Source organism: Pipistrellus kuhlii, unplaced genomic scaffold (assembly GCF_014108245.1).
Source record: "Pipistrellus kuhlii isolate mPipKuh1 unplaced genomic scaffold, mPipKuh1.p scaffold_m20_p_11, whole genome shotgun sequence".
NCBI classification, from domain to species: Eukaryota; Metazoa; Chordata; class Mammalia; order Chiroptera; family Vespertilionidae; genus Pipistrellus; species Pipistrellus kuhlii.
The window spans coordinates 47,031,217-47,055,833 of record NW_023425416.1 but is presented as its reverse complement, the minus strand read 5'-3'; the positions used below and the strand labels follow the sequence as shown (position 1 = coordinate 47,055,833).

The 24,617-nt window shown below is 54.1% G+C and overlaps 1 protein-coding gene across 1 annotated transcript; it reads right to left on the bottom strand.

Moving 5' to 3' along the window:
• Positions 1 to 2,987: 2,987 nt before the first annotated feature.
• Positions 2,988 to 24,016, bottom strand: GASK1A (golgi associated kinase 1A). The gene is made up of 5 exons (XM_036431981.2): positions 23,708 to 24,016; positions 10,087 to 11,316; positions 4,923 to 5,045; positions 4,147 to 4,250; positions 2,988 to 3,478 (listed from the first exon to the last, which is right to left on the bottom strand). The coding sequence occupies exons 1-5, from the start codon at positions 23,708 to 23,710 to the stop codon at positions 3,268 to 3,270; spliced, it is 1,671 nt and encodes a 556-aa protein (XP_036287874.1). The 5' UTR covers positions 23,711 to 24,016; the 3' UTR covers positions 2,988 to 3,267.
• Positions 24,017 to 24,617: the final 601 nt, after the last annotated feature.

Genomic DNA, 24,617 nt, shown 5'->3' with positions numbered 1-24,617 from the left:
GGCTGGGCCCACACCACGTGCGCTGTGCTTGTAATCAGGAGGGAGATGGTCTCTGCAGAGGCCGCCTGGAGGAGCAAGGGGTCCCAGCCCCGCCCAGCCCCACACCAGACCCCCAGCCCAGGGTCCCAGAGCTGGGAAGAGAAGTCCCCGTAACTTCGGGCCATAAAAACCATCGGGGATTATGGCTGAGTGACAACTGAGGCTGCTGGAATCCCAGGGCCCGGCCCGCGCACAAACTTACATGGTCCGGCTCCTTCTGAGCTCCGGCACCTGGGGACCCAGACACACACAGGCAGGAACTGGATGGCGGGGCATCGAGGCAGGAACTCAGGGGTGCTTTCTCCCAGATAGGGGTGCTCGCGGGGGTCACTGTTCTGGTGCTGGGACCGCCCCTGTGGTAGGGCTGACCTGAGCGGCAGCCATACCTGTTTCCATCAGCGTGGCCCGCACTGTTTGCTCCGCCCTGGTGATTCCCTGAGACCCCGCCCCATCCAATTTGCTACCCCACTGAAGCGGTTTGCTGAAACCTGGATCAGGCTTCAGACTTTGCCAAAATCTCTCAAACAAGCTGCAGCTGGTGATCACGTGCCCCGAACGTATCAATAAAAGGCAAAGACCTGGCTCTAGCACCAGCTGGCCTTGCTTCACAGCTGGGCCTCATAGCCAGTCGGCCTGGAGGTCAACTCCTCCCAGAGACGCCAATAGCAATCAAGGCTCAACTACAAGACTGTGCACACAGCCAAGACCAGTTTTGCTCAGTGGATAGAGTAGGGGTGTCGAACTCAATCAGAGAAGGGGCCAAAATCTAAAATCCAGCCTAAATCGTGGGCTGAATGGTTTACTGAACAGTCATGAACTGTCATTGTGATGGAAACGCAGCGGAGTGCAGTGATGACAGCGCGGTGTGGGCCACATTGCAAGGCCTGGCGGGACGGATTTGGCCCGCGGGCCTTGTGTTTGACACATGTGGGATAGAGCATCGGTCTGCGGACTGAAAGGTCCCAGGTTCGATTCCGGTCAAGGGCATGTACATTGGTTGCGGGCACATCCCCGGTGGGGGGTGTACAAGAGGCAGCTGGTCGATGTTTCTCTCTCATAGACGTTTCTAGCTCTCTATCCCTCTCTCTTCCTGTCTATGGAAAATCAATAAAATATATTTAAAAAAAAAAAAAAAAGCAAGCAAACTACTGGGTACAGAATTCAAAACCAGTTATAAGGTTCCTCAAGCCTCTTCATGAGAGCTTCAAAGGACTTAGTGAGACTTTCAAATATCTTAGTGGTTTGAGAGTGAATGTAAATTCTCGAATAAAGCACAGGAGATTACTTCAATGATCTTGCAATAGTGACAGCCTTTCTCAGAAGGCATGAAACTCAAGAGTACTCCAAGCGAAAGGAAAATAGATTTGACTCCATGAAAATTAAAATTTTCTACTTGGCAAAAGGCACCACAAACAAAGTCAAGAGAAAAGTGACAAGCTAGAACAAAATATTTACAACATAACTGAAGGGGGAAAGATTGATTATGCTAATTAGACTCAAAGATCTAACAAATTAACAAGAACAAACATCTCAAGAGAAAAAGGAGCTCACAGAAAATCAAATACAAATAACTATTAAATAATTGGAAAGATAACCTCATTAGTGATTAAGGAAATGCAGTTTTAGAAGTAGGTTTCCCTGCCTGGCTAGTGTGGCTCAAAGGTTGAGTATTGATCTATGAACTACAGTTTGATTCCTAGTCAGGACACATGCCCGGGTTGTGGGCTCAATCCCCAGTGTGGGCATGCAGGAGGCAGCCAAACAATGATTCTCTCATTGATGTTTCTCTCTCTCTCTCTCTCTCTCTCTCTCTCTCTCTCTCTCTCTCTCTCTCTCTCCCTTCCCTTCCTCTCTGAAATCAATAAAAATACATATATTTTTTTTAAATTATAAAAGTAGGTTTCCCTATCAGTTGAATAAAAACAAAGTTTGAGCATAGCAAGTGTTGGCGAGGTGGTAGGAAGACATTCAGTCTCTTCTCCTCCCTTACCCACAAGGCTCCCCGCCCCCCTTCCCTCCCTCCCTCTCCCCCCCCTCGCTGGTTGGAGTATAACTTGACACCCCCATTTTGGAGGGAAATTTGGCAGTTTCCCTCAAAATAATAAATGCTCATACATGCCCTTTGATGCAGAAATCCACTTATGCAAATATAGCTAGCAGAAATAATTGCACACCATGCAAAGATGTTCATGACAGCACTGTTACTGAAAAGCTGGAGCCGCCTAGTGTTCATCCAATGAGAATAGCTAAGTAAAACATGGCACATCCCTGCCGTGGAATTCCGTGCAATCATTAATATGACCTGATGGCTGGTACAGAATGTAGAAAACAGAGTCAAGTAAAAGCAGTGAGCTGACAAACATAGATGATCCTATCCTATATAATAAAAGCCTAAAATGCGAAGTGTCTGAGCATATTATATAGCAAGCGGTTGAGTGGCCTTAGAATATCTTTAGCATATTACACTTTGATTGGTTGAACGGCTGACTGGACAACCGGATACTTACCATATTAGGCTTTTGTTATATAGGATTTGTATGCAGTGTGAGTGTAAATAAAAATACAAAATACACATCTCTAGGGAATTTCATGTTTTATCTTATGTGCTTCTATTAGTTATGAATTTGGTTTTGGTGAGCATATATTACTTTTATAATCTTTAAACCAAAAACATAACTGAATAAGAATTGAACATTTAACGCCTATAAAGACAAAATGTTTGTGTTTCATTTCTTAGACCTGAGTAGACTTTCAGCCCCAGGCAGTTCCAAGCAACGAGTATAACCCATGAAGACCCTTTATCTCATATATGTGTGGGGGCATGTACACATGCAACATACAATCTACATACATCTATGCACACTCATACACACAGACAGCCACCCACTTGTCCAGCTCTGCATATGCATGTGGGATGCATAATTTTACAGTATATGGAACAGTTCATAGAACATGCTTGAATGTCTTTATTGGTGCAAGGAAGTACATACCATTGCCGAGAAGGCAGAAAAGAATGTGGTGAGATTGAAAGCCCAGCAACCTTACCACGTCCTCGCAGGTGGCATGGCCCATGGCATCCATGCTGCCCTCTGGCTCTGGCTTTTTCCATTTGTCTTCAAGATGGGCGAACCCAAGGACATGTAGCCATCAGCACGGGTGCTCACCCAATCAGGTCGTGCCTGGAGCCCCCCACCAGCGAGGCGAGAGCCCTCCTGGGCAGAGTGGGGTTCATGGCTCCTCGTCCCTGAAGACTGTCAGGTTGTGCTTCCAGATGTGTTCCAGAAGGACCTGCCCTCGCCGATCCAGGGTCTGGAGAGCCTGCTCCAGGCCCCGGCTCCCGCCGTGGCTTTCCCAGAACACCGGGTCCACCTGCAGGGACTTGAGCAGCAGATTCTGTAGACACCCTGACTGGAGAACCTTCACCACGGACTCGGGAAACCTGGACGAAAGTGCCCGAAGGTCAGCAGAGAAAGGAAAAGCAAAAGTGATCTCAGGGAGTTTCTGAGCAAGGTGAAGCCGGAAGGCCAGAACTTGCACAGCCGGGAACCCTGGTCCCAAGGGCTGCACCCTGGATGGCTTGTTAACCAGGGACTCTTCCACGCTGAGCTGTGAGAGCAGGCAGGGATGAAGCTTTCAGGTGGTCACATCCCACAGAGAAGCCAGGCCAGCCAACTCTGCCCTCCCGGGGACAATGCCTGCTGCTCTGCTCGCAAAGGCCAGAGTCCTAGGAAGGCTGAGCTGCCTGCCAAGACTGAGCAGGAAGACGGCTTCCAGGCTACCAGGCTACCCCCACCCAGGCTACCCCCACCCAGGGGAAAGGAAGGACTAGCCTGCCTCTACCCCACCAGGGCAGCGGATGTGCTGTGGGCCAGGAGGCTCTCTGGAGACTGGGGGTGGGGCACTCCATCCAGGAGTTGAAGGGCCTGCTGGCTGTATACCTCTCAGCTTTCCCAGGTCCCCACACCCCTCCCAAGGCTCAGATCTAACAGCTTTAGTCTGATGGCAGACTGTGGACTTCTCCAGAGCCCCGATTTAAGGTCCCAGGGTCTCCAGCAGGGCCATCAAGCCTCAGTCCCTGACCCTCCACCCAACACCTTTGACCCTCACCCGTCTATGCCCTCCAGCAGCCGGAAGTTCAGCCTGTCCTCCGGGTGCTGAAGGTTGCCGGCGTTGTCGATGTACACCAGGCGAGACGGATCGCTGCTCCGGACCTCAGGGGAGAAGATGGGCAGAGGCAGAGGTGGGGGAGGGTGCAGCCTAGCTGGCGCCCAGGGACTGTCTCAGGGTGAAGGCACTGGGGGGCCCGGAGCTGTCAGTCCCACTACCCACCTGCTCCTTGCCAGATGGTCCCCAGGTGCTGAGCAGTCAGCTGACCGTGCTGACACTGCTCAGTGCATTCTGAGCATCATCTCAGTGAGCCCTCCCAGCAACCCGAGAAGGGGGCCACCAGTGTGAGTCCCGTTTTACAGAAGCAGGCACAGAGAAGTTAAGTACTTTGCACAAGGCCCCACTGCTAATAAATAGCTGGCTGGTTCAAACCCCGGGCCAGGCCACAGCGCCATCCTGTGGAATTGCGAGGCAGAGGGACTGAGTCCTGCTCTCGTGGCCAGAGGGCTGAGGAGGATGGGTGAGCATGGGGCAGGTGCACAGGTAAGCTGCCCGCAGGACTGAAGGATGTATGGCCCATGTGTAGGCTCACACACACAGCTCGCCACCAACCCCTGACCAACACCTGTGCCCAGTTTTACGTATTATTCAAACCAAGGGTTCTGCTACTCAAAGGAACGGGATCGGGAGCCCCTGGACCACACGATCCCAGAACCCCATAACAGCATCTTCGGAAGGAGGCAGGAAGACCGGAGCCTGGGTGATGAGGGACATACCAGGATGTGGACCAGTCGCAGCTCGCCCGGGTTTGTGCATTTCTCTCGGAGCCCCTCTTCCAGGCAGGGCTCCGAGGGCTCAGGTTCAAAGCCACAGCAGTAGCGATCCAGGCGGTCATGGACCTGTGGGGACACCCCTCCTTTGAGGGCGGGTGGCACAGCACCCAGGCCGCCTGGCCCCTGAGCCACACGCTGGGGGCAGTCCTCCGTGGCCCTGTAGCTGGCCTCCGGCTCCTAATGGGGCTTCTGCCCTGGCCCTCTGGCCGGCGGCCCACCCTGCACACTGAGCTCAGGCCAGCGGGGATGGCCAACCACACCCACCGCTCAGCCACAGCTGCTCCTGCGCTCTGGCCTGGGGCCTCAGGGTCTGATGCTGAGCGTGTGTCCACTTGGGAGGGAGGCCACACGTGGCTCTAGGCCATTCTGTGCAGATTTCAACTAGCTGCAGCGTTTATTTCCAGAGAAAGCTACAAGGAATACTGGCCCGTGTGACACGTGTATCGCTGGCTTCCCCAGACCTTCACCCGTTTAGTGTCTAACAGGAAGGGTGTGGGCCCAGTCGTCAGTTTGATTATTGAGCCACACCATCCCGTTATTTTTTTCCACGTAAGAGAAATTCTGTTAAACAACAGCAGACTAGCAGCCAACAAAACCAAGTTCAAATTTCATTTCCACAGCCCTTCAGGGTTTGATTTTTTCCCCCCTTTTTGAAAAAATGAGGAGCTACCAAAAAAAAAAAAAAAAAAAAAAAAAAAAAATCTTTCGCTGTTCTAATTTTCTGACCAACCTACCAATATTGCATCATCATGATGTGAGCTGAACTTTTTGTTTAATTGAAAAGCCGTTTGCAAAGCCCTTACCCTGTGCCATGGACCACTCTGAGTGCTTTACACACCATTAACCCCTCCTAGCAGCCAGGAGGTCAACCTGTTATTATCCCCATTTCAAGGATGGGGAAACTGAGTCAGGGGGGCTGGGTAATGTGTGATGTCTGACAGTGTGCAAGTGGTGGAGTCTAGACCAGGCAGTCTGGCTCTGACGGCTGAGTTAGACTGTGACAGGCACCTGTTTTCTGGCATCCGTTGATGGCAAACGTGTAGGTGTGGTTCAAGCTGATCCCAGCACCCAACACATGATGCAGCCCAGCCAGGGACTTAGCCAAAGTTTTGGGGTGGAAGAATGAGTGGATGACGTGCATGCTGGCTGGCAGCAGGAAATTTCTAGAGGGGGCTTCACATGAGGACTGATCACAGAAAGCCTGCCCATCACCCCATCTCCCAGCCCAGGGTGCCATCACCAGAAAGCCTCAGGGGGAGGCCTGTGGTCTCAAACAGGACAATACACGGCAGACTTCCAGGAGGGAAACCAGGCCCAGCTGGGGAGGAGGCTCAGTCTAGAGGGAGCCCAGCACAGGGCACGAGGGTTGGCCAAGTCCTTTAACTGACAAACCAGGCTCCTAGGCCGGGTCTGGTTCTTCTGCCAGGGCCTGACCTGGATCTGTGGATTCCAGAAGAACCGCTGACTGTCCCTAATGGCCCACTCCCCTCTCCCCCATCCCCGACCTGCACCCATTAAAATATGAATCCTCCACAGCAAAAACTGTAGAACTTGTCCCAAGTCTTGCAGAAACAAGTCACAGTTGTCAGGCCATTAATTATTACCATCACTCTGGAGGCACCAGCAATGTCATGAGGTAGGAGAAAGAAAGAAGAGGTGATTGGAAGATATTCATTACAGATAAAATGATGGCGAACTTGGAAAGCCAAGGACAAAGCAAACATCTGTTAGCAGGTGGCCAGTAACCAAACTAATACACAAAAATAATACCCTCCACCCAACCAAGAACTATCAGCCAGAACCTATAAAGGAGGAGAAAGGTCACGTTTTCAATGGCCACAGAAGACGAAATACCCAGGAATAACCAAACATAAAACCGAGGACCCAGCTGAAGGAAACATCAAGATGCTTTAGGGAACGTGAATAAAGGGAGAGACATATCCGACTCTTGGCTGGGAGACTCTACGTTTTAGGGTGTCAATTATTTCTGTCTTAGTTCACACAAACTTAATTTGATTCCAATAAAATCCCAAAGGACTTGGGAAGGAGAAGGAAGTAATAAGCTGACTCTTAAGTTTCATGAGAATAGTATGCATGGATATGGGGAAAATTATAAGAAAGAGCAATGAGTAAGACCACACCCTGCTAGTTAGTAACATAAATTATGAAGCACAGTAATTAAAACAGTGTGATTCTGGCATATAAATAGACCCTTTCCTGGAACAGAAAAGAGTCCAGAAATAGATCTACATACATGTGGAAACTGGCAACATTGCAGACTGGGGGGAAAGATGGATCATTCAGCAAATGGTGCTGGGACATTGGGTTGCTATTTGAGGTGGGGGTGGGGGGGAGGATCACCATTTTGTACCTTATCTTTTGCTCCAAGTAACTTCCACATGGGTCAAAGATATATGAAAACACATGGGAAAACTTTCAAAACAGCCTGGAAATGAGGACGGCCATCTATAACAACAAAAGCATAATATGCTAATTAGACCGGACATCCTTCTGGATGTCCTTCCTTCCAAACAAAACTGTAGCAGCTGGGGGCTGAAGCAGAGGCAGAGGCAGCAGAGGCCCCTGGGAGCTGCCGCAGCCTGCGGAGGCCGGGGTCAAGGTCCTTGCAGGAAGTTTGTGCATTGGGTCTCTAGTTTGAAATATAATATACTAACCTAGAAGTCTTAAAAGAACAGCTCAATAATATACAAATTTTAAAATTTTTTCTGCACGACAGTGTCTGGGAACCCTATGGATTGTATGTGTGGGTGTGTGGCTACAGCACATGTGAGCTTATAAGGTGCAGGTATGAGTGCACATTTGTTTGAGATGTTGTGACTGATTTGATGATCGTCCAACGGGTATTTTCTCCTCTCCGCCTTCAGCTCTGGGCAGAGTGCGCTTCCTTCCCTGACAATGGGCGTGGCCATTCACTTGCTTTGGCCAAAGGAGTATGAGTCGAGGCCTTAAACGCGCTCCTGCAGTTTGGTTGAGCTCTTGGGCTCGTTCCCTCCCCCATGAGAGGGTTGCCCAGGTGGTACTGCTCCTGGGCTCCAGAATGAGAAGTGAAGAGCAATCCTGAACGCACCCACAAGTTCAACTGAGCCCCACTGACCCACAGACCCTGCAGCAAGACACGGAGAGCTGGTGTGTGAAGCTGCTGAGCTTGGGAGAGTTTTGTTCCACAGCATTATCGCTACAATCACTAATTCAGAGTGCTATGTGGGATCTGAAAAGGCACAGGACTTGTGAGGGTATAGAAATATGTATGTGTGCAATTCTTGTGTGTCCAGGTAAATGGTATGCTGTGATACACACTCACAGAAATACAAGGGTTTGTACGGAATCAAACAAAACAAAGGATCAAGCATACCACAAAATGGGCTGCATGTGGAGTCTGTTCCCAACTCCCGGTCAGAAGGTACTTCCAGTTCCTGTGCTGGGAAACCCGCGGCCCCGCCTCTCTCCACTTGCCCGTGGTTTCTAGGAAGGCAGCATCAGCCAGAAGGGAGCACTGTACCGGACCAGTCTTCAGCACACCAGGGAAAAGGCGGCACGCGGCCAGCCCAGTCGCATCTGACCACACACCTAACCTGTGTGTGCTTTGGCGACCGAGACTTCCATCCCCACAGCGGGCCTTGGCAGCGGAGGGAGGTCCCACACCGCAGCCCCAGAGCACAGACAGAGGGCCTCTGTGCGGAGCGGAAAGCTGCCTGTGCACCTCAGCTGGACCGGGGCTTTGCACGGAGGTGCCCGATCTCAAGGGCACCCTGCAAAGGTCCCCTTTTCCTGCCCTCAGTCACGGCCGGGTGACTGGTGATGCTGATTGAGAGGGTGAGCTCTGGAGTCAGACCGTCCAGACTGCGTCACCGCTCCTCCAGCCGTGTAACGGCACTGCTCTGGGCCTCCATTTCTCCACTTTAACAGAGATAAATGTGGTATCTCACCCATAAGCTTTCCATGAAGACTGGATGAAACCATTTCTGACAAGTGTCAGGGGCAGGGCCTGCTCATTCTTGAGCGTGTGCCTCTACCAGGCACTGCCTTACGTACATTTCACAAAGGACCTCCTGTGCAGAAACCTCACAGGTCAGTGTTATCATCTGGGACAGACTTGAGAGACAAGGATTTGAGTGAAAGCAGTTGATCTGTGAACTGATTCCAAAACCAAGCAGGGAATGAGACACAGAGAGGCCAGCAGCGACCACTGCAGGTACATGGGTGGGGGCAATCCCGTGGGCAACTCTGAGAAACATGGACTACGCACCACAGAGTGACCCCAGAGCAGACAGGAAATAGCTGATGGCCGCAGTCTCCCAGTTACCCCTGTGCCCTGATGGGGGTCCCCAGAAACTCCTACCTGCTGGCACCACAGGGACCTCAGCTGCCCTGTGGCTTCCTTCTCTCTTCAGTGCCCAGGCTTGACCTGTATCACCCATCCTCCCGCGCTCTCTCTCTCTCTCTCTCTCTCTCTCTCTCTTCCTCCCTCCCTCCCTCTCTCTCTCTCTCAATTACACAGCCATGTTGAGTCCTTGCTGAGTCACGGATATAATGTTATACACAGTCGTGTGCTGGTAAATGTTTAACTGCCCGGGAGGAGGGGGCCCATAGCAGCACATGCTGACTCTCACGGTGTGAACGGCCCCACCCTGGCCAATCCGAGCTGCCAACACGCCTGACAGCGGAGCTGACAGGAGATGAACCACTGCTACTCAGTGTCTCCCAGACACGCCGTAGCCTCAGGAGCACAGATAACAGGGAAATGTGGCGAGAGAACTAGGAAGTTATGGGTTCCGAATATTTACTACCTTTGTTGCTAATTATTAGTTTATATAATTTATTTTTTTCCTTTTTTGTTTTGTTTTCTTGTTTATAATTAAAGATTTTTAAATGCCTGTGTTTCACAACCAGCTCACAAAACTCAAAATGTGAACCATCAGCTTTCATGAGCTGCCACTCGCTATTCTGGCCCTCGGAACTGGATGACTAAGCCCGGAGCCTGGAGAATAACAAAAGCAGGTGCCTGGTGCTCAAAAGACAAGGCTGGGGGAAGTCACCACCTGACCCCACCTTTGCTGCCCTCCAGGACTCAGCCGGCCCCACGTACCTGGAGCAGGAAGTCGAAGAGAGCCAGGCGTGCCCACTCGGCGTGGTGGATGCCCAGGCAGGGCGCCCGGCCCGGCTCCCTGCAGCCACGTGCCAGCAGGGCCTGGTACTGCAGCCAGCCCAGGGCCAGCGAGTTCTGGTCATTGTCAGGGTCGCCCAGGTGCTGCACGTCAGGCGCCCACCAGATGACGGGCCTGGCGCGCCCGTCCGTGTAGCGGTAGGGCAGCAGGGGGCTGCGGAAGCGGCGGGCCACGGCCGGCAGGCTCCGGCGCAGCCCCAGCACGCGGTCCACGTGGAAGGCCAGGACCTCGGACAGGTCCCCGGGCCTCTTGATCAGGCCGCAGAGTCCCTGGGAGCAGAGTTCGCTGAGCCCAGGAGACGCGTCCAGATGGCCACCCTCAGCGGAGAAGCCGACCTGCAGCACCTGCCCGTGGCCGGGGACCCTGGCTTTGCCCACCACCTCCCCCTGGGCCAGCAGCTGGAGGATCTGCACATCATGTTCTGTGAACCACGGGGGCACCAGGCCGTCGGTCCCCGAGCCGGTCAGCAGCCCAGGGGTCTCAGAGGCACACCACCTGGATCCCTGCAGCTCCCCGACAGAGCCAGGCCACCGGCGAGTCCCTGTGGCCAGGGTGGGATGCCCTGCTGGCTGCTCACCCGTTAAGGCGCTGCTCCCGGCCCCTGGCAGAGCCCTGCGGCTCCCTGGATGGGGCCGCAGGGTCGGGCCAGCAGCAGCTCTCCGGTGCCCTGTGCCGGGGCTGACCAGGGTGCCCGTGTCACTCTGTGCCTCCCGGATGGGACCATCCTCCCAAGGGGGTCGCAGGTCTTTGGCTCCTGGACTCCTGACTGCATCCTCCCTCAGGGGCACAAGACGCGGGGTCCTGAGTCTCAGATCTCCCAGAGGTGCCAAAGCAATGTCCCTCTTGACCCGCCCCACGTGCCTGCTGTCCACTCTCCTCCGGTGGCCTCCCTCCTCAGCGCACCCCGGGACGGAACTCGTGGGAAGGGCCCAGCCTCTCCAGAATCGCAGGTTCCTTGTCCACTGCCTCCAGCGAGAGCGCAGAGCCTGAGGGGCGTGGGGGACTGGGGTGCCGGTGACCCCCTGGGGCTCCACGGCGGCTTGAGGCTGTGCGGGGAAACGGGTGACAGCCATCACAGACAGGGTCATCAGGAGGCAGAACGCCATGGCCGGCCGCCTCTTGCCGCGCAGCTTTCTCCAGACCCGAGGTGCCTGGGAGCGGGGTAGAAGAAGAGAGTTTGAGACCTGGGGTAACATCAGCCCAACCCACCAAACACTGGGGCTGTGGAAGGGAGGCCCCTGCTGGATCCCGGAGAGGGGAAGGCACAGAGGCCAGCACTCCTGCTTCAAAGCTTGGCTTGCCTGAGTCCAGGGCAGCCTTGGCAATGCCTGCAGGCAGACATGGGCTTCCCCTGAATAAACCGCCATGTGACACTGGTCACCAAGCACCATAGCCTCTTCCACATCTGTCCCCACCGCTGAGTGCCGGCCCTCTCGTGATCTCCCTGGGAGTCCCAGGGCCACTCTGCGAGCCTCTACTTCCCACAAACACACTCCTGCCTCTCCCAGGGCTCAGGGATGCTCAGCCTCCCTGCAGCCAGGGGTGGCCACATGACTAAGTCCTTGGCCCTGGCAGGAGTCCGTCACTTTTGCCTGCCCCTCTTGCTCAAAAGGAAGTGGGCGGCCAGCCACCAGCTCTGCACCTGTTGGCAAGGACACACCCTGGGGCAGTGATTTTCCACACGTGGTCCCAGGACCATGTGCATCAGCATCGTCTGGGAACTTGCCAGAAAGGCAGATAGGCCCCGACCCAGAACTGCTCCATCAAAACAGCGGCCCAGAAACCTGAGTGTTTACAAGCTCTCCGGGTGCTAATGCTCAGGCACCGTGGAGTCACCAGAAGGAAGGAGCTGGGGAGCCTGCGGGACCCACGGGAGCAGGGCTGCCAAGAGCCGTCTGAGCCACTGAGTTGAAGTCAGAATTGATTCATCTTATTACCTCGTCAACTTAACGCAGAAGGCAGTTCTATTTTTAATACGTTAAGAAACCTCCATGCTGTCTCCCATAGTGGCTGTACCAGTTTCTCAGTCTACTACAGGTGGTAATTCCTTTTAGCATAAAGGAGGTGACTAGCCCAGCTGGTGTGGCTCAATGGTTGAGTGTCAACCTAGAAACCAGGAGGTCACAGTTTGATTCCTGGTCTGGGGACATGCCTGGGTTGCAGGTTCAATCCCTAGTAGGGGGTGTGCAGGAGACAGCCAATTAATGATTCTCTCTCATCGTTGATGTTTCTGTCTCTCTCTCTCTCTCCCTTCCTCTCTGAAATAAATTACAAATAAATAAATGAAGGAGGTCATTAAGCCACAGCTTGCTTTGGTTGACATGACATGTCCCGAGGCTGTTTCCATCTCTACCTTTTTCCATGGGAAGTTACTTAGCTGCTATACAATGGTTCACAGAGGGACTGTGCCACAACCCTTTACCCATCCCTCTACAGGAAGGGTCATTAGATCATTTCCCATTTCTATTACAGCCAGAACTCAGCTCTGAAGATCCTGTCCATGCAGCTCCGGAAGAAATGGTGAGGATTTCTGTAGAGAAGACCACGAAGGGTGACGAGTGGGGCCCCACTCCTTCCCACTGATGTTAACTTCTCACCGCATGTCGGTGAGCATCTCCTTTCCTCCCCACAAGAACGTAAGGAAGTGGGACCACAGCATTCCTCTCTACAGATGCGAAAACCACCATGCGCAGAGCGCTGAGATGTGCCCGGGCTCGCACAGCTGGCAAGAACGCCAATGTCTGACATTAAAACTAAAAGGAGAAATGGCCACTGACAAAGACTCTGGGTGTTGTTTTCTTCCTTCTAAAAAGGCAAGTATGTTTTCAAGTTGGGTTTGTCAGCTGTATTCTCAAATTTTTGGATGCCATTGGGGGAAAGAAATCATCTTTTCAAAATGCCTCAAGGAGACAAAACGTTTGGATCCGTCTCTCGGCCTTCTTGGCTCAGACAACCTGGGGGAGTTGGCAAGTGCGCAGCTGTGCCGAGAGAGAGAGAGAGAGAGAGAGAGAGAGAGAGAGAGAGAGAGAGAGAGCGCGCGAGCCTCAAACGGCCCTGAGCAGATGTCCCCGCAGGGCCACCCAAGGAAAGCTTTGTGGAAAGAAAGGCAGCTTTGATCAGATTGGGGGGAGGGGGATCCTCTGAAGAGAACTATTCAGCTGAGTAATGAAGCGTCCATGAGAGGAAGGAGAAAGAAAATGAACACTAGACTAGAACGTTTGCTGGGGGGGGGGGGGGGGGGGGGGCGGGACCCAGCAGGACCCGCCCGCCTCAGTGTGTGCCCGGGTCAAACAACAGGGCGGCTTAGTGGTTGGAGAGAGATGGTAACTAGGTTTACAGTGGTGAACACTATGTGGTGTAGACAAGTATTAAATTAAAGGGCACCTGAGAACTTACATAACAATAAGGCAAATCAGTTACAGAGAGCGGCGTCCTCCCGCTGGCTAACAAGGGTGTGATACAGAAGGGGTGTGGTGACAGGATGGGGCAGCCTGGTCACAGACACATCCGTGAACCAGGGGCCCCGTAAGATGGGCAGGTGGCACCTGGAGAGCTTCTGAGGAGGACTGGAAGAAAATTCCCAACTCACGCCGGGGCCTTTGCACAGGGACAGTTGGAGAGACAGGACACTTGAAGGAAAGAACTCAAGTACCGTTTGTCCTGCTCCTGCCTCACATCGGAAGGGTCACAGGAAGAGGAGCGCTCTTCTGCTTTGGGAAATCCCGGCCGGGATCGTGCCTCTCCGGGGGCACTAGCCGTCCTTCCCCGGACCACCTCCCAGGACACCCTGCTCTAAACCCTGCACCACCGGCTGCCGCAGAGGAGCCGCCGGCAGGGACAGAGGCAACGCGGCTTTTCTCAACGCCCAGATGTCAAAAACAGAGGAGCAGACCTGGGCCTCCGCTCATCGGCCGGGAAGGACGGGACAGCGTGCTGGGCGGCGAAGGGGGTTCTTAAGGACAGAACAATGTCCTTCTTCAAAGTGAAAATCTCTTTTCATCTCCTCCTCCCCCTTCCCGCACTGCCCCTGCCAACGCTGTCCTTGGCACAGCGGAGGAAAAGCAATTTGAACAGGCAAAGATGCCACAGATATTTGGCCTTGGGGGTTGATGGCAGAGGCGGGGCTGAAGGTCCGGGGCAGGGTAACTGGCAGTCCCGCTGGGTTCAGCTTTCCATCTCCCTTCTCCCCACGCGATGCGACTCTCCCTGGCTGTCTGGCCGGGTTCCAGCATAACTTCAGGGCCACGGTCACCTGGGGACGCGATGGGAACTTCCTCGTGGCACAGATGGCAACGGCGGGTGTGGGAGATGTTCACAGAGACCACAAGACATCTTAGAAAGCAATGGCTCTCCGTCAGGGGAGAAGAGAGACGGAGAGGGCCCCAGGGAACGCCAGCTAGGAAAACAAGAAAGAAAAGGACGTCACATTGAGAGATCGGGAAATCGGATCCAGAGTGAATTCTCCACACCCTCCCGAGAATAAGAAAAGCAACTCGAGAAATTATTCCGCCAAAGGCTCGGCCAAAGTAAAAATGATCTCTTCAAAAACAGCGCGAGGAATGGAAACGTTAACTCTCTCAGCCCGCTTTGCTGCCTTTCCCGTAGAACCTGACCTGCTCAGAGGCGCTCTCACCCTTGGGGACTGGGACACAGGACTCCTCCCAGCCAGAAGCCCGGGGCTGGAGGGGAGGAGGGCGCGACTGGGCAGAGGTACCCGCTTTTGAGTCGAGCTCTGTAAGACTCAGTTCGGGCTTCTGGCTCCCAGGACTGTCAGAGGACAAATTCCTGTTATTTTAAGCCATCAAGTTTATAGTCATTGTTAGACCAGCAATAGGAGACGACTGGCCACATAAATACAGATAGTGCTGGTGACCCAGAGTCCCCCAGCGCTGGGGCTGTAATGGCCTGTCCCCTTATTTCTTCTCCGCCTCTAATTTCTCAGAGGCTCCTGGCAGAATGAGGCATTCCTGGAAGTCGGCAGCTGCACCCGCCTGACACACACACACACACACACACACACTCCTGGAATCTCAGCTCTCCTCTTTCAAAAGGGGTGAAGGCAGTCCATCGCGTTTCCCCGTCTCCGCTCGGTCTTGAGTAAATAAGCAAGCACTGTCTCCCCGTCCGTACACTTGGCAAGAGCTGCGGGAGCGCCCGGACACAGACTGGTATTTCATGGCTCTGGCTCCGGCCCCTCTGCCGGGCCTCCTGCCCTGGCCCAGCAGGACGGGGCCATACGCTGCTCTGGTTAAGTTGCATCAGTGTCAGGAGGAACGGCCCCTGACCCAGCACCATACACCGCCAGGTTCCACCAAGAAAAGGAGCCGGGAGGGTTACACTCAGCTCCTCGGTGGCATGAAGTGAAGGTGGTCCAGGGCTGGACCCTCTCCCTCCTGGGACAGGCATCTCCTGGTTCGGCGGTGCCACGGGGTCCAAAAGAATGAGGTTTGCCTTCCCCAGCTTTAAGACAATGGTCATCTGAGTTCAGGAAATGGGTCCAGGGCAAGACTTTAAAAGGCAAACTAGCCAGGAAGAGAAATTAGTCTCCAGTGTCTTCCAGACCGCATCCTGCCCCAAACACAATGGAAGCCAAATTGTCCTTCACTGCAGCCCCTCGTTGGATGACCTGACAGTGGGTCCCCTGGGCACAGCACGCTAAACCAACAAGTGCGAGAAGGAACGGATTTAAAGGATGACTGTGCTTTTCCTGTGTGCATTCCTGAGGCCCTCGGCTCCCCAGACGTGTTCCAGGGAGCGTTACGGGGGGTTAGACCGAGGAAACGTCTGTCTTCTGACAGCCTGGGACCTATGGGAGGGGAGGTGCTGGCCTGGGGGAGGCACCAGTGGGCCCCAGGTTGGTCCAGGACTCAGAGAGCATGTTGGCAGGGAGGTGTGGTGATCTCAAAATGCAGCAACAGCCCTAGCTGGCTTGGCTCAGTGGATAGAGCGTCGGCCTGCAGACTAAAGGATCCCAGTTAGATTCCGGTCAAGGGCATATGCCCAGGTTTCAGGATAGATCCCCAGGGTGGGGCATGTAGGAAGCAGCCAGTCAATGATGCTCTCTCATCACTGGTGCTTTTATCTCTCTCTCCCTTCTCCCTTCTTCTCTGAAATCAATAAAAGAATTTTTTTTTTATTTATTTTTTTTAATGCAGAAACAGGCACACTGTCTTCCAAACTGGCCTCACCCCAGCCCACCTTTCGGTGGCATCTTCCAAGCACAGGGATCCTCGTCTGAAGGTCGGCTTTCGGGGAAGCCAGCGGAAGCTGTCACCTTCCAGGGAAGTCATGAGAGTTAAATGCGTTAACATGTCCAGTGCTGACAGTTACTCCAGACTCAGAGCAGATGCTCAGTAAATGACATTTAGAAGGAGGTGAAGGCTCCTCCTGGGACCCTAGAGATGGGCCTGGGTACCCTCCCTAGACAGGAGGGAGTTAACCATTGTGCTCTTTGTCTCTCTCTCCCCCGCCCCCATTTACTGGTTGTGGGGCTCCAGTCTCCGCGCTGATTATACGTTGGGTCAGCCCGGCTGGCCCCAAGAGCCCGCTCCATACCCGTGACTGAATCACCATCTTGTTCCAGCGCACAGAGCAGCAGTGTGGGGACACCGCAGAGAGCAGGCATTCTGGAGACCCTGTCATTTGTGGGAGATTTTCTCTGGTTGCCTCTTATTAGCAGCCTTACATTGTGGTCTCGGGCTTGGGGCGGGAGGGAGTGGAAACGGCTGCTGAAAAAAAGTTACGCACGTTCCCTCTGGGCTGTTCCAGCCTTCCAGAGACTTCTGCTCTCTGGCCACTCGGGTCCTGCTAGCATTCCTGTGGTTCGTGTCTGCATCCCTCATCGAGGAAACGCCGCGTTTTCATCAGAGATCCGTGCCCACAAAGGGGGGACTCTTCTTCAACCAAGATGAGGGCTCCCCCCAATCTCATGGTCAAGAACCCTGAAGTACTAGACAGATCGGGTGACCCCTCTGTAAGTGTCTAACCGCCCTGTTGTACACTCGAAACTACTATCATGTTGTAACTCAACTGGAAAGTATTTTTTTTTAAGATGGAACCCTTGAACTAGGCACACGTCTATATCTATCACTCGATTACATCTTTCTCTAGCTCACCATTGCAGGGATGGTCCTCATGGCTGATAGAAAGGCAGTCCGTTTATAGCACACATCCCCCCAGGCCAGAGCCCCTTTTCCTGGGAGCTACCCCCAACTCATGCTCCCCTGCACGATCCTACTAACTGTCCTAGGGGCCCCGCTGCTGCATCTTCAGCCATGTCTGTTGTCCAGGGGCCATGTCATCCCAGCTCCCGTTAATTGAGTACTTACTACCATGTTTCCCCGAAAATAAGACATCCTCTGAAAATAAGACCTACTTACAGGTTTCCTTCTGAGTGAAATATAAGGCATCCCCCCGAAAATAAGGCCCCCTTAGGCTAAACATGAGAGATTTGGTCCACTGATTCCGAAAGAAATGGAGTCACAAGACATTCACCAGGAAATTCAGGAATTGGATTGTTATGATGATGTTCCAGAAGATGATGACATGATGGTCATTGAATAAATGAGTAAATTCTTGATACTGTAGGATTCACAGTTTGTCTGGTTTGTGTTGACAACTACCGTACTACCGTACCGTATACAGGTAATAAATTTCCTTTATTTTCATTTAACAATCAATGTGTACCGTATTCTTCTTCATGGAAAAATAAGACATCCCCTGAAAATAAGACCTAGCGCATCTTTGGGAGCAAAAATTAATATAAGACACTCTTATTTTCAGGGAAACAGGGTATGTGCCCACGAGGCGCTTTCTGCTCATTGCAGCATGAGACACCCCCCCACCCCACAAGAGGGCAGTGTTATCTTCATGGGGGGGGGGGGGGCCTGCAGCTGCCAGGTTAAAGGTTCACTGGCTTGTCCGAGGTAGGAAGCAGCTTGAATCCAGTTCAGACGACCACTCACCCTCTGAAGTGTTCCTGATTTAAAACTGTACCGAGTCAAGTGCCGGGACAATTACAGTTTAAACCCAGTCACCCTGGGCCACTGCCAGGGAGATGTGTGAGTGTGGACCTTTCCTGACTGCCACTGAAGTGACTAAACAGGGTGGCACTGCCCAGTCAGCCATCCGTTCCCCCTTCCCCCTCATAGAGAAGATTTTAACTCAAGTTGCAAGGAAAATGCTCTGAAAGAAAGAAATACAACAGCACCTTTGTAGTTGAAATGGGATCTCTAAGGCACCGGGAGAAGTGGGGGTGGTCGGGGCTGGGGATAGAGAGAATTCGCTGGGCAAGCTAACTCAGACCAGAACCTGCAGGCTGTGGCCTGGTATGCGGGGAGAGGGGGAGGCTGTGGAGGGGGGAGAGATGCGAGTGCTGTCCAGGAGGCCACCCACTGCCAACGGCCAGTTCCTGCGCCAGGGTCCAGGTCCCCCAGGAGGTGCACACTGAGCGTCTGTGTGGACAGACAACAGAGCCACTCTGTCCAGGAGAAAGAGGCCTGTGTGTCCCACCCACCCACCTCCCAGCTCAGGGATGGACATCCAAATGGCCCATTCACCGGCATTCCAGCCTCCGGTCTTCAAACCAGCTGCAGTTTCCCTTCCACTGGACCCAGGCGTCCTGACAGTGCGACCCGAAGTCCCACCCACCAAACACTCCTGCTTTGGAGGAGTGTGCTGGGACCCCCACCCGAGGCTGCTCTGTGGGTCATCCGATTACCCCTGAGGCCTGGCTTCATTCATCTCCTCCGGGGAAACGAATAAAACGGGTGAAGGCAGCTGTGGATCCTGCCCTTTGTGAAATCGTGACCCTCTGATCAAGTTACAGGTTTGGATCTTCCCTTTCCGCTCAAACATGTCACCATGCATTTAAAAGCCCTAAAGCTACTGAAACCGGTTTTGCTCAGTGGTTAGAGTGTCGGTCTGCAGACTGAAAAGTCCCAGGTTCGATTCCGGTCAAGGGCATGTACCTTGGTTGTGGGCACATCCCCAGTGCAGGGTGTGCAGGAGGCAGCTGATCGGTGTTTCTCTCTCATTGATGTTTCTAACTCTCTATCCCTCTCCCTTTCTCTCTGTGAAAAAAAAAAAAATCAATAAAATATATTTTTAAGAATAAATAAAAGACCTAAAGCCACTTTTTAAGTCCTTGACAGAATGTCTTGAGAATCCCCCAGTGCCAGGGGCACTGAAGTCACTGCACAGCCACGGTGCAAAGCCAGACTGGACAGAGGCAAGGCCAGCGCTGGGCAAGGCTAGTCTGCCCTACTGATGTGCTCCTGGCAGGAGCGTAGGTCCCACCGTCGGCCTTCACCGGCCAGGACAGCGGGAAACGTCCCTGCTCTGCGGAGACCTGGCTCAGAGCCTCTGCCCAGTGCAGCCGCTCAGGCTGGGAGGACACCTGTCTGCCCCATGCAGGTGCCCACAGGCGGGGGCCGGCCTTCCTGTCCAAGCTTCTCTCTCCTCACCTCCCACCCACACAGCTCCGGCTCTGGCTCCGGCTCCGGCTTGCCCCTTTTTTCTCTCCCATCCTGTCTTTTAGCCTAGTCCCGCTGCTGTCTTTGCCCAGATTTTTGGCAGATGGTGTTTCTGGAAAAATCCCTACCTGACTTGGCTCCTAAACATGGAGCCGAGAACCTGCTGCCCAGCCAAGGGGGAAGGATCTGAATTCTCCAGATGGTTCTGCAGAGACTGTTTGCTCACTGCAAGCAAACACCCTCGAAAGCCAAGCAAAAACTGCCCACAAGTAAACAGCACGTGACACAGCCCCTTCCCACCGCCACTTAGCAGAAACCCAAGCCCACGGTCAGCCATTGGGGAAGCTGGGCTAGATGAGGGGGGCTGCTACAGCCCCTAACCACCCTCCCGCAGGGGCGGTCAGCTGGGCCTGTGGCCAGGAGGACGGACCCGGTGTGGCTGTGCTGGCTGGCAGAGGGCACCAGGGACCGCGGCAAAGTGGCCAGGGCAACCTAACACTGTGGTCATTTAGTATGGCAGCGACATCTATCCATCTTACAAGTAGAAAGGCAGGACCCATTCAGAGGATGAAGGGAGAAATGTCAAAACTTAAGAATAGCACATATTTATCTGTTTTATAGAACTAAAATGATTGGTAGCATTTTCAAATAAGTGACTTCGATATCGTGATTATTTCTAAGTGTAACTAAAGGACACATAGGATAAATAAAAGTGAAGATGAAGAGAGAGGAAGGAGGCAGGTACATAAGGAGAGGCCTGTACACCCAGATGCCTGAGCAAGAAACTGAAGTCACTCCTGCCCTGCCCTCAGGCCCCCATCCGAGGTCACCGAGGGCTGGAAGTTCTGCCCACTTACCCCCTCCCAGCTGCTCCCTCCATCCTGTCCACCAGGATCACAACTGATTGATTGTTCCCCAGACATTCCCCTCCACTCCACTCCCTGCACCACCCCCAACTGCTGTCTAAAGTGCAAACACAACTCCACCTCTCCAGGCTCATATTCTCCCCCCCCCCCCCCTCTCTCTCTCTCCTCTCTCCCAATTCCTGGCTGGTCGGGAGACTACTAGTGGCCAGCAACCAGGCTCTGCCTCCAGCCCCATTTCTAGGAGGTTCCCCCAACTCCCTCCCAGACAACTTTTGACAGATCACTTTTGCCTCTAGGGCTTTGCACATGCGGTTCCTTCTGCTAGGTTGCCTTCCTTCTTTTTGTTGTTTTATTATTTTTTAATTTACATATACGCCCACACAGGTGCACACACACAGGTGCACACACAAGCAGCATCACTGACTGCATATGCCCTGGGGGGGGGGAGGGGAAGCAGGGTCTGTGTTATTTTGGGGTGTATCTTCTACCCTAGCACAATGTCTGGTTTAGAGCAGGCATTTTCGGATGGATGGATGGATGGATGGATGGGAAGGCAGCAGGGAGCGAGAGGGAGCACGGATATGCACTCATGCACAGACTGTGAATTCCCCTTTCGTGGTCTAGATGTGCTACTCAGGAGTTCCAAAGCCACTGGGAGTAAGACTCATGCCCAAAGGAGACACGTGTTCATCCAAACCAGGGAAGACTTGGAGACCAGCACAAGGCCCCCACTGTTTCCTCACCCCCCTGCACCCCACACCCCCTCCCTTCCTTCCGCTCTCACCCCTTCACCCTGAATTCACCAGCTGCTACTTACAGCGCCTCCTAGCTTCCTCTCGGTGAGCTCTTCTGGAGCCACCAGGCCAGCCCTCAGGAGCATGGCCGGACCCCAGGCCACTTCCAGGACCAGGTGTCTGTGCTTGTGTGCAGGACACGGGGGTCCACACAGAGAAGGGCAGCCCAGAGTCACCCACAAACCACCGCTGCATCCTCACTACGCCGTCCATATAATAAATTTACGTGTTAATTTAAATATGTAAATATTAGCTTTACATATTAATTTAAATATGTAAATCAAAAGCTGTAGACAGGGGCCGGAGTAGACACATCCAACAATACAGGGACGGTGCCCCGCGTGGCCCAGATGGAAACACATTAGCAGTCACATAAAAGGCAGCTCAGGAGGCTCAGCACCGGGGCCTCCAGGAGACCTGTTTGCATGTTGGTACTGTGCACAGAGAGGGAGGGCTGGAGCTCCCAGCCTCCTCCCAGGGGGTTGTCAGCATCTTTGCGGGCCCCTGAAGCACATTTCTCCCCCTGGCCCCTCAAACAGCCAAGGCACTCATTTCTCTGTGAGTCCAATCCACCCTCCACCCCCACTTCCAATGCACGGTGTTAGGACCAACTCCAGCTTGGTGCGGTTTGGCCGGCGGATGGTTAAAACCCTCTGCTCCCAGCCAGCCCTGTGCTCCCCGGGCTAACATGAGCAGCAGGAGCTGCAGGTGAGGCGGGTGACCACGCAGAGAGGGGATCCGGTTCCTCCGGGCTCAGCCTGGATTGCCAGTTCGGATTCCAAAACTCATCTAATTTCTTGAGGGACTCAAATGCCACGTTGACCCCAGGGGCTACAGCTGAGTGGGGGCTGCCTTCCCACCCAGCACAGAGGCCCAGGGAACAAAGACGGGGCCAACCTCTCCACACACTGGGCATTTCCCGCCTGGTGAGCGATTTAAAGGAGCAAGAACACAGTAGGAACTGTCTGCACCGCATCCACACTTCAGAAGAGTCCCAGAGCACCCCCTGACAGGTACTGCATGAAATGTGGGGTGACGTCCATGGCGTCTATTTTATTTGACTGTTTGCTTTCGGTCCTGACCGGAGGAAACCCCATTTTTGTGGGACCTTGGTAAAACCCTCATTCTTCTAGCACCGTTGTGGGCACCGAGTGTTTTCGCTTCTATGATTCCATGTGCTCCTTGTAACAACCGGTTTTATAGACGAGGGGTCTGAGATTCAGAACACGAGAGTGCTTGCTCAGAGCCACCCAGCAGCGAGTCCAGCACAAACCCCATTCTGACCCAGTCCCTCTGCCTTTCCCCCATCGCTCCCAGCTGCACCCAGTGCCTCCGGCATGTGGAGAGGCCACTGTGTCTGTGGGGGACCTGCACACTGACGGGGCGAGGAGAGGAAGAACCTTCCTGAGCCCCCAGCTCCTGTTGACCAGCTCTGGGCCTCCAGTGCCAACACTGCCAGGACACCTGGCACAGGGGAGCTGTTCTCCCAGAGGCCCTCCATCCCACAGGGAATCCCTAAAGCCCTTCTAAAACCCAGGCCCACAGCTACACTCCCTGAGCTTCAGTGTGCCCTCTGCGCATGGGCGAGGGGGAGGGTCACAGAAGCAGCCAGGAGAGCCATCCCAGGGACTGAACCCCCACAGGGCCGGTCAGTGGACTGTGAGAGGCTGTGGGGTGGGACCTGCAGGTAGCTTCTACCTGGAACAGAGCTCAGCAGCAGCCGCCCCGGGGGAAGCCCCTTTGCCAACGCTGCAGGGGGCTGAGGCTAAGCGGCCTCAGTCATGTTCTCAGAGGGTCTGACCATCTTTTCTGCTTGCTGGCGTCTGAGCTCTGTCAGTGGAAGAGGGTTTTCCCATGGTCCCCAGCCGCATGAATGACATCCCAGACTGGCCAGAGCTCCCACACCTGCTCTGTGGTCCCGGGAGGGGGCGCGGGGTGGGAGCCAGGCATTGGAACCTGACCAGGCCAATGTGATTTCAGGGCAATACCCGTAAGGCATTACTTTTTAATATTCAAACGTGCCTAAGCTACAGAACATAAAATTCACATGCATTTTCCAGCGGAATAAAACGACTTTAAGGGGTCTCACACATCTGAGGCTGCCATGGGTGCCTGCCAGAACCTTCTCCTCTCCAGGCCTGTGGACTGGATGGAGTTTGTGCAGAGAGCAGAGGAGGTTATGGGATGTGTGGGTGCACAATGAAAGCCCAGAACCACGGTCTCCCCACCCAGGGAGGCAGTCAAGCTGAGTGCCTGGTCCGAGGTGCAGAAAGGAAAGGCGCAACTGCCCCCGTGGAACCTGCGCAGGTTCCCCACGCCCACAGGGGTGCACGCTGCATGTGGCCACTTGTGTGGGAGTCCGCCCCACCCTCCCACCGCCCACTGGGCTTCCCCGCCTGCGGTTCCTACCATGTCCCCCACGATGGCTGGACCCACTCCTCCGTGCTCAGTCGGCTCACCAGCTCATCCTGCCATCCAGGCCGCCCTGGCACAGTGGCTTGCCAGGCTTCCCTGGACGTGGGTTTCCAGGACCAAAGGTCCACAGCTTCCCAGCAGCCAGGTGGCCCCTGGACAACTCCTGGGTGTGCGACGTGCGCTGGGATGCTCGCCGGTGGAGTTGATAGAGGAGGTCTGGGCAAATGCACGTGGGATCTGCGGGTCTGGGGGAGCGCTCTGCAGCCTCGAGCCTCCGCGATCGGCTGGGAACGTTTGCCGAGTTTGCAAAGTCCCTGCGGCAAGTTCTGGCCCAGCCTCTTCACTTCCCCGAAAGCGCGGAAGGGGGAGCTCCTTTCACAATAAAAGCCCTGCCTGGGGCAGCTGCAGCCGCCTAAAGCGGGGGCCCAGGTGCTAGGAAGGACTGTCCCGCCCTCCGAGGGCTGATAAGCCAGGGCAGGAGGGGGGGGGGGGGGCGCGCATAGCGCAGGGCCGGGGCGCATAGCCCATCCAGCCTCCATGGTGTGCAGATGCGCTTCAAGCCGGCAATCTGGAGGGACCTGCTGGGCGTTGCCAAAACCATGCTTCTCCTCTCCCCTGGGAACCCTGGGAGAGAGAAGCCCCTTTACAGGCATCCCAGCCCCTTTAGGGCCATGGAGTGAATGACTGATAGCGACCCCTGGGGGACAGCATCCTCCTCCACAGAGCCGCGCCTGTGACTGAATCAACCGCGGGCCTTTGCTGTGCACTGTTTCATTTTTATTTTTTAAAATATATTTTATTGATTTTTTACAGAGAGGAAGAGAGAGGGATAGAGAGTTAGAAACATCGATGAGAGAGAAACATAGATCAGCTGCCTCTTGCACACCCCGTACTGGGGATGTGC

Bases quoted from the DNA above. Each gene is read 5' to 3' on its own strand.
- GASK1A (XM_036431981.2), bottom strand. The intron at 5,046-10,086 runs GTACGTGGGGCC...GTGTCCCCACAG, and splicing joins TCTTCGACTTCCTGCTCCAG to GTCCATGACCGCCTGGATCG. The intron at 4,251-4,922 runs GTATGTCCCTCA...TTCTCCCCTGAG, and splicing joins TGCGACTGGTCCACATCCTG to GTCCGGAGCAGCGATCCGTC.